The sequence below is a fragment of the Panicum virgatum genome, chromosome 5K, assembly GCF_016808335.1.
Source record: "Panicum virgatum strain AP13 chromosome 5K, P.virgatum_v5, whole genome shotgun sequence".
In the NCBI taxonomy this organism is placed as follows: Eukaryota; Viridiplantae; Streptophyta; class Magnoliopsida; order Poales; family Poaceae; genus Panicum; species Panicum virgatum.
In genome coordinates this window covers 54691902-54701235 of record NC_053140.1, presented here as the reverse complement: position 1 = coordinate 54701235, position 9334 = coordinate 54691902, and the positions used below count along the sequence as shown (strand labels likewise).

The following is a 9334-nucleotide window of genomic DNA, read 5'->3' as shown; positions in this document are numbered from 1 at the left end:
CAATGTGATTTTTTTTTTGTGTTTACAGGTTTACGAGTTGTGATCTACGGCCTATATCGCTTCGCAAGCCGTGCATCGCAATCAGCGTGCATGCACCAGCACCTGCACCGCTGAGTCGCTGACACGGGAGCGGCGATGCGCGCGCCAACTCCGCGCACGGAACGCATCGGACGCATGTGCTTTGGCTCTCTACTCCGTCGTCTCGCGGCACGCGACGTGCGCAGCCAAGCGGGTGCCTTTTTCTTTAGGGCGCCAAACCCGTGAGGCGTTCGGCTCTCGTGAGCCCAGCGGTCAATCGTCACACGGATTGATCTGCCCGGACAAGTAGCTGCACGTTCAAAGGCGGTCACAGGGGATCCAATAAAAGCAACCACCACGCGCTGCTCACGTACAATTTAGTCAATTACTGTCGATCAACATAAATTAGCAATCACCAATTCACCACAGCTGATTTTTTTCGAAGGGGGACTAAGCTGAATCTAATTGATATATACATCACAGATCATTTTTTTTCTGTCTAATATCATCCATTTTAGAAAGTCTGAAGGATGCAAAACTGTAGCATCAGCCTCTGAGAAAAGCCGTGGCAATCTAATTCTTTTACAGTTTCTACCACTATTTTAAAGTTCAAACACCTCATTTATCCGTGCAGAGGAGCCGAACCAAATGATGTTGCAGCCGAGGCACACCAGGCAATTTTCTTTTTTTTTTTCCGGCTGATTCCCCTGTCGACGTTAAAGACGATAGAACAAAGAAAAGCAGCTGATCAGGTACCAGTGGGAGTGGCATCAGAGACACTGTGGCTCATGTCTTCTCCATGCTTCCCATTCATCTGCACTCGTTGTCGCTGAAATGACCAGGAAAGGGATACGTTAAGAAAACTCGGAACAAAAAAGCACGAGGTTATTGAGGTGCGAAAGCAGTGAGATATACTAGCTCATTTTTTAAGTTTATGCATGCCCCAAGGACCAAACCATTTATGTTGATTCAGAGATTCTGAGGTCATAAGTGTTCTATAGTACCCGATCAGTAGCATCGACAGTGTTCCCATTTAACAATTTATGCAACTCATCCCTCATCCTTCCATTAAGTTTATGGAGCTCTTCCTTCGTCCTCCCGTCTTTATCTTTTGAGCTTACTGGAAGCTGAGATAATCCATTTGCACGATCTGGCATTTCTGCAGAATTGCCAGATAAGCTTGTTACAGAATGCATCGTATGGCCGTTTTGCATGGAACATGAGGGTAAATGAATGTACCTGGCAGCTTCTTATCAACAAAGAATACAACCAAATTAACAGTGTACCTGTGGAAATAGACTGTCAAAAGGAGGCAGATAAGATAATCATGTCATTGAAATTATGTTTTGTCCCTACCAAGCAACAACAACATCCACGGTGTAGTGCTTGCGAGAAGCAATTATAAGAAGACTCTGAATTATAGCCATCAGCCAAGCAAGGAGCTTAATCAACCTACAACATAGAGACCCGCCAGGGAAACTAGAACATGTGAACAGGGTTGGTTGGGGAGGCAACTGATAGAAAATTTCACAGATTACACAGTGACTATGCAAGACACACTGGGACCCATGACTGCCACTATAGATTTCAGTACCTGTTTGATCCATATTTATAGTATGTGCGCACAAAAACTAGGGTAAAGATCATGTGAGATGAGAATATCAGATCACCACAACCAAAAAGCACTCCACGAGGAACTGCAAAGAATATTTGAGTCAAGAAAACTTTCCACCCACACGAGTAAGCCAACAATAGAAAACTTACAGTTAATCAGGAGCACTTCAAGTGCATTATTTGGTGGTGGAAGAGTGGCAAGTTTTGAGCCCTATGAATGGTATGAAATGATTGTATTAGCAATAGTGCTCACGAGTATATGCTTTGGACAGAGAAATCAAAGTTACCTCACGGCAGTGATAATTTGGACCTGGAAGTTGAGTGGAGTAAAATGTGATAATCCGTAAAAATTGTGAAGCCTATACAGGAAATTATGGTCACAAACACGGATATAAATCTGAACATCATCAAAATAAGACAGCCACACTTACAACTAAAAATGCCAGCACCCTTCGCCACAGTAGAACAGTGTAGAAGCGTTTGCTATGATAAATAAAAGGGTGAAAACTCCACTGCAATACCATAAACAAATTGTCAATGCTCAATAGCTCATAATCCTAGTATATGACCAATCCTTATAGAAAATTAGCACTAAACATTTAAGAAAACATGCAATGGGCACCAAGAGCATATTACAAAAACAGATCCAAAAAGATTTGTACAAATGTGGAACCTCCATCATATATGATGGCAGTTTAAAAAATACATCACCAAACAAACATTTTTGTTAGTTTAGACATGGACAGTCCACATGAAACTTATATTATCTAACCTCAACAAACATTGAAATTAAATGAGAGATCCAATTTATCTAAAGGTAAATCATGGTGGGGATTCCAAATTGTTGGACTGAGGATAAAAGCCCCCACCCCTCCCACTATAACACCTGGGTTTTATGGTCGGGTTGGCTAGGTGGGGCGCTCTAACTTGGTACCAGAGCCGAGGTCCTGGGTTCGATCCCTCCCGGCCACGCAATTTCCGCTGCGCGATTTCTCCTGCGTCTCTCGTGTGCTGAGACCTGCTGCGGGCTACGCCGGGTACTAGAACCTGCTGCGGGCTACGCCGGGCTCGCACGCCGTAGGGGGAATGTTGGACTGAGGATAAAAGCCCCCACCCCTCCCACTATAACACCTGGGTTTTATGGTCGGGTTGGCTAGGTGGGGCGCTCTAACTCAAATAATTTCATACACCAATCGTCAGACCCATCTGCGTTCATGTCAAAAAGTCACATTAAGCTAAATCACAAAGTTTGACATATCAGTCTAGTCCTCTAGATAACCGGCACTTCAGATTTTTCATGTTGGATCGATTGCATAATGTGGAGTTTAGTTCTCAGCATTAAACATGCACACACTCATGATATGAGTAATCAACATCAAACAAAAAAAATTGCGAAGTAAAAGGTTACCTACCAACAGAAAGGAAATGAAGATGAAAGTGAATACACTCTCGCTAAGATAACCTTTCTCTTGTCCAAGTTCCTACCATATGGAGATGCGTCACCAATGGGACAAACGAAATCAGTACCTTGTATTCTTTTATTAACATGAACTGAATAAAACCTGGCATACCGGAAGGGCCAAAAATCCCAAGTCCTGGAGCAGTGGTCCGGGTCGGTGCAAGTAATGTACTCCTCGAGCAGCCAATCCATGAATGTACTAATTATAGGCAAAATCATTGCATGAATCTCCAAAATCATCCAATATTGAACTGATGAAAATATGTTAACAATAAATTCGGAGAAGACAATGCAGAATTGTGGAAATTCAGATATTAAAAACTTTTTGCAAACTCAAAATGGAGAACCCTAAAAGACTTTGTATTAGCAGAAAGTTGTAATGAAGCAAAAGCAAGGCAGGTATATTGTACAAGCACGCGGAAGTCTCACAGAGGAAAAAAAACTGATACAAGAGATCACAAAGTTCTTGGACAAGATACAAATAGACTGGGCTAGCACAAAAGACCTGAGTTGTACTCTAAATGAATGAAGGAATGCTCAAAATTGAAAGGATAAATTACATCAGCCAAGGTAGATTGCCAGGACACATCTTTGTAGATCATTATAGCAAAATGCCAGTGTTATCCCGAAAATGTATGTTCGAAGTTTTTTATATGTGCACTGCTATGGCTGTATCTCTATTGATGTCTAGAACTGATGTTTCTTTTCCTATAAAGCTTACATGAGGATGTGTTATTTGTCACACAAAAAAAATCTGCTAAAGGAGTTTGCTAGAAGAAAGTGGTAAAGGGCCTAGATTATATGCAGAACAAAAATAAATTCAAGAAGACTTCTGATAACTAAGTAGTTACTGCTTTGTAATTTTTTAAAGAAACTTTTGGGGTATATAAAGTAAGACTTGAAAGGCATTTTATATAATGTATTCCTGGGAAGGAGTAATAATTATCCATGCCGGAAACTGGGACATGCTCAGGATACAGAGCCTTTTCACCTTTAATTTAGCTGAACAACGATTTGAATAAAGAGCTAGCCCGTGCTTCTACCACCCATGTGAAATCTCAGTTTTCACGCACAACATGCCATATATATCAGTAGCTCAATGCATACCCAGAAGACACAACACAGAATAAATTTCGCAGTATACTTGCTTCTACGACACTCTCGCCCTGATGAACAACAAATCATCATGCACATAAATCTAGAAGCGGTTGGTGTCTGCATAAATATTTGTTCAGTCAGCACACAAGTTTAGCGTAAACTCTAGTGGGAATATTCTCAGTTGAACTGACAACCATCGAGCTGAATCATCATAGTATAGGTGACAGCTCCTAAATCGAGCGGACAAGCGCTAAGTTTAGCAGCAAGCACAAAATACAGAGGTAACTATTTTTTTAGAAAAATAAAGAGGTAACTAAAATTCGAAAGAAGAAAACGGTGGGAACCGTCTCCCACCCAAAAAATACTAAAGAGCCGGTCTAACAACAAGCAGCGCCACAGCCCACACACACACCCACACACATGAGATAAAATTAAACGAGATCGATTGAGAAGCTCACCTGGAACACCAATCCGGCAAGCAGCAGTTGCCACTTCTCCAGCAGAAGCTGCAGCTCCGCAGTCGTTTCCGCGCTCACCTTCCTCCACAGCTGCGCGGCCGCGGACACCAATCACAATCAGCAAAACTTGACAAGCAAATACCTAGCGCACGGCGAAGACAGGAAGTGGCCAGCGAATCGATACCTTGGTTGCCTCCCGCGCGATGTACATGGTCGTGTCCGCAGCTCCCGCTCCGAGCCCTCCGCCAGCCGCCGCTACCTCCCGGTGGGGTCACACCCATGCTCCGATCCGCACATCACTGCGGGGATCGCGGCGTCCCGCGCCGGAATTCGCCGCGCCTGGTAACCGCCGCAGCCGCAGCCGCCGGGCGGACGACGACCCACCCGCCCGAGGCAGCTCAGCCTCAGCTCCCGAGGCCACGGCGAGGGGGGAGGGAAGCGGAGGGGACGGGGGCAAATGTGGCTCCCGGAGACGCGACGGGTGGTCGCAGGCCGCCGCAGGGGGGGAGTCACGACTCGCTCGGTGACGGCGGCGACGGTTTGAATCGGGGAAGGGTGGGTTCGTGAAAAAGGGGGGGGGGGGGGGGGGCGTTTTCGTAAAAGCCGCGGGCTCCAACGAGGCCACGACTCCTAACCGGCCAGTTCGATCGGAGCGGTTGCTCTCAGCTGCGTTGATTCCTAGGGAGGCCGGCGGTGGACTTGGCGATTCCACCGTGTTGTGCTTGACTGCTTGTGCTTGTGCCCCTCCCATGGCCATGTGCGCGTATCACTGCTCTTTTTATGTACGCATCCCGCAACCGTGTTGGCCGATCCTTGATCCCTATCCTTTTTTTAGAAACCGTGTCCAAATATTTTTTTTGTAACCAGTTCAGAAAGAGAAGAGAAGATGCAATGGGTGTCCGCGTTTTGTTAATTCGATCGGTTGGGCACTTGGGCCAGAGAACCGGAGAAAGCTAACTGTACGGTGCCCATGGTCGACAGCGTACATGTCCGGGGCCCGCCGCCTTCCAGATCACCGGATGTTGACGTGTCCAGCTCAAAAAGAAAGGCAATGTCGCCATGCAAGACATGTAGCTTTCGCTCGGCTCGGAACATGCAGATTTCAGATGTTCATACTGAACATTGATCCACGCGGCATACCACCGCAATGTTCTTGTTTCTGACCATTCCGCTCGTCCAGAGATACAACCTTTCGCCAAAACAGTGTCCCTCTCGATTTCGCTCTTTCACATTTTTTTAATAAATCTGTAGTTTCTTTTTTTTTTGTCCTTGAGCATCTCCCAGAATTCTCAATCTCACTTTTCTATCCTTGTTTTTTTAGAAAAAAAACTCTCTCCAATACTTTTTCATCCTACTTTTTCATTTTTTAACAATTGGCAGATTTGTGCATAAATATACGCACCGCGCGTCCCTCCCAATCGCAACTCCCCGCGGTAGTTTTTTTTCGTCGCGCTTGCTCTTCCCACGCGGGGCATATCCGTCTCACCGCCGGCCGTCCATGGAGATCGCCGCGAACGGCTTTGCGAGCGGGAGCGTCCGTAACCGGCCGCTCTCGAAGCGTGCGTACGCGCTGCCGGCGGATGCGGTCTTGCCAGCGTGCCTTCCTGCCAAGCAGCGCGCGAGTGCAAATGTGAATTCTTCTCTGCAATTTCAGTTGAAAACGAAACATACAGCAAGTGGTGGCAGCGTCACCATCCTTGCACAAAGAGAACAATCTTTGCCAAGTCCATCAACGTCACTTGAAAACTTTGTCAAGTGCTAGCTAGGCTGCCGGCAGAAAGCACACGCTCTATCCGCGGAATGCAGCCGTCACGATGACGCGAAAGGCCACTCTCCCCGGGGATCAATGAACTCACCATGACACCAACACGTACGACTGTTCAAACCCAAAAGCCCCGGAACATTCAGAATGGATTAACCGGTAACGCACCTGGAGCAGAGGACACATGCTGGGCCCCGCCATGTCATACTCACCCTCTCGGCCTCTCCTGCTGCAGACCCCCCGATCCAGGCATCCAGCTGCTGACCATCGAACACTGTTGGTTGGAGTCGCAGTCCCAAGCGGCGGGCCAGGCATCGGCAACGTTGGATGACAAGTGCACGTCCACAGCCCGGCCACAGGTGCAACGACCAGCAGCCCCGTAATCAATACGGGCGTGACGGGCGCATCCATGCCGGCCCTGATGCGGCGGCGCAGCGCACGCGGCCCACACATGGCGACGGCATGAGCGGCCGGCGGGGGGGGGGGGGGGGGGGGGGGGATTTTTTTTCATTTTTGTATTTAAAAAAAAATTAAAATTTCAAAAATATATGGCGGTTTCGAAAAATTTCAAAACTATACCCCTGTCGCCCCTTGCCTGGGCGACAGGGGCCTGTCGCCCTCTGGCTGGGCGACAGGACCTAAATGTAAAAAAAAAAAATTTAGGTCCTGGCACCCGGGACGCATTAAACAGCGAACTTGTAAAATAGATATAAAATCGTAGAAAAATCGGAAAAATACAAACTCAATTGTTCTGGATTCTATGAAACAAGATCTACAACTTTTGTTATATAAAGTTTTTCATTTCATCAATGTATCTTGCTCTATTTTAAATACTAGTTTAATGCACTTTTATTTAAATCTCAAGATCCATCCTTTGGATGCATGTCATCTTTGGCCAGAATGTTGCATATGGTAAGCATAGGCTTGTACAAAATTGGTAGGCCCAGAAAACATTTCTAGAATAAGTTTTTAAATTAAATCTTGCAATATGTCTAGTTTAAATGAGTTATTTATCCATGCTGCTATACTGAGTTTTAGAAGCCATAACTTTTACAGTACCATTATTTTATTTCCTAAGAGCTACAAAAAAAGTTTGGTAAATTTTAGATAAGCACAACTAGACCAAATGAATTATTTCAAATTTTTCTAGGTACAAGAACTATTTTTCTTGATTTAGTGCATTTACCTTAGTCATAATTCATTTGGTCTAGTTGTGCTTATCTAAAATTTACCAAATTTTTTTTATAACTCTTAGGAAATAAAATAATAGTACAGTAAAAGTTATGGCTTCTAAAACTCAGTATAGCAGCATGGATAAATAACTCATTTAAACTAGACATATTGCAAGATTTAATTTAAAAACTTATTCTAGAAATGTTTTCTGGATCTACCAATTTTGTACAAGCCTATGCTCACCATATGAAACACTCTAGCCAAAGGTGACCTGCATCCAAATGATGGATCTTGAGATTTAAATAAAAGTGTATTAAACTAGTATTTAAAATAGAGCAAGATACATTGATCAAATGAGAAAAATAGAGCAAGATACATTGATCAAATGAGAAACTTTATATAACAAAAGTTGTAGATATTGTTTCATAGAATCCAGAACAGTTGAGTTTGTATTTTTCCGATTTTTCTACGATTTTATATCGATTTTACAAGTTCGCTGTTTAATGCGTCCCGGGTGCCAGGACCTAAATGTAAATTTTTTTTACATTTAGGCCATGTCGCCCATCCAGGGGGCGACAGGGGTATAGTTTTGAAATTTTTCGAAACCGCCATATATTTTTGAAATTTTGATTTTTTTAAATATAAAAATGAAAAAAATCCGGGGGGGAGGGGAGGAGCCGAGCGACGACGAACGGACAATCAGGCGCAACAAGCCCACCGGCCCGCCGGCCGTGGTGTTTGCCCACATCTGGCGCGCGTATCCGGTTGTGGGTGGCCAGCCTCAGCGAGTTTTATGATATTATTGATATTAAATATCATATTTAATATTATTTTATTCATTTTAAATTATAGGTCGTTTAAATTTTTAATCTCAAGTTTCACTACTTGTTTTATTCAAAAATTATGCACACACAGTCAAATTTAAGTCATTATTTAAGAACTTGTATTGATAAAGTAAGCCATAATAAAAGAAATGATATTTTGCATAAATTTTTAAATAAGATAAGTGGTCAAACTTGGAGTAATAAAAATCAAACAACCTATAATTTGGAGTGGAGGGAGTATATCACACCATCAATTTTGCTGGCATAGTAGCATAGTGAGAATAGAGGACGAAGTTTTATTGGATGTTAGAGAAATTTCTTTCCATAAATTTAACCGTCACAGTTAACAAATTCTTAGTGTTGATGGCTATACTATGACTGTACACTGAGATTGTTTCTATCCGAAATAGTGATCGGGTATATTGGGTTCGGGTAATTCGGGATTGGGTTCGGTAATTCGGGTTTGGGAAATTGTGCCCACCCTTAGATAGCATCAGCGACTCAGCGTCACCGACGCGTGGAGGTCACTTGCGCAGTTGCGCTGATGAGCTCTCGATCGTAACGGCACACGCTTTCACGCTTGGATTCAGTTGAGGAAGTTTCGCTAGTAGCACAACTTTCTAGTAGTTTCAGGTCTGTTGGAATATGCGAGGAACCGAAAGCTTTGGCGCACCCATTTCGCCGGCGTCATGCATGGGTTCACGGCGCTTTTCTGCCATTGGGCTCCACCTCCTTCTCATGCGCGTGGTGTTAGTAGGAGGAGCCGAGGAGGAGGACACGGACCAAGGGAGCGCGTGGTGTGTATGAAAATGAATGCCTCATGTTTATATTTAGGGAAAAATAAAAACACCGAGTTCCAAACAACAAGTAATTTCAAGTACTGAAGCAACTCGGCGAGTTGTAGACTTGTAGTGCATGCTCACACATA

General features: G+C 44.2%; 1 protein-coding gene across 1 annotated transcript; it reads right to left on the bottom strand.

The window, feature by feature from the left end:
* Nucleotides 1-387: 387 nt before the first annotated feature.
* On the bottom strand, nucleotides 388-5179 carry LOC120708668 (phosphatidylinositol:ceramide inositolphosphotransferase-like). Its single transcript, XM_039994043.1, has 12 exons — nucleotides 4832-5179; nucleotides 4648-4737; nucleotides 3204-3290; nucleotides 3045-3113; nucleotides 2064-2144; nucleotides 1920-1991; nucleotides 1783-1843; nucleotides 1613-1715; nucleotides 1375-1470; nucleotides 1258-1304; nucleotides 1023-1177; nucleotides 388-847 (listed from the first exon to the last, which is right to left on the bottom strand). The coding sequence occupies exons 1-12, from the start codon at nucleotides 4856-4858 to the stop codon at nucleotides 767-769; spliced, it is 969 nt and encodes a 322-aa protein (XP_039849977.1). The 5' UTR covers nucleotides 4859-5179; the 3' UTR covers nucleotides 388-766.
* Between the last annotated feature and the right edge of the window lie 4155 nt (nucleotides 5180-9334).

What these genes read in the sequence shown, in the direction of transcription:
- LOC120708668 (XM_039994043.1), bottom strand. Translation starts at nt 4,858, where the DNA reads ATGTACATCGCGCGGGAGGCAACCAAG. An exon ending in TCGCGCGGGAGGCAACCAAG is followed by an intron (nt 4,738 to 4,831) that starts GTATCGATTCGC and finishes GCGGCCGCGCAG; the next exon opens with CTGTGGAGGAAGGTGAGCGC. An exon ending in TTGCCGGATTGGTGTTCCAG is followed by an intron (nt 3,291 to 4,647) that starts GTGAGCTTCTCA and finishes GCCTATAATTAG; the next exon opens with TACATTCATGGATTGGCTGC.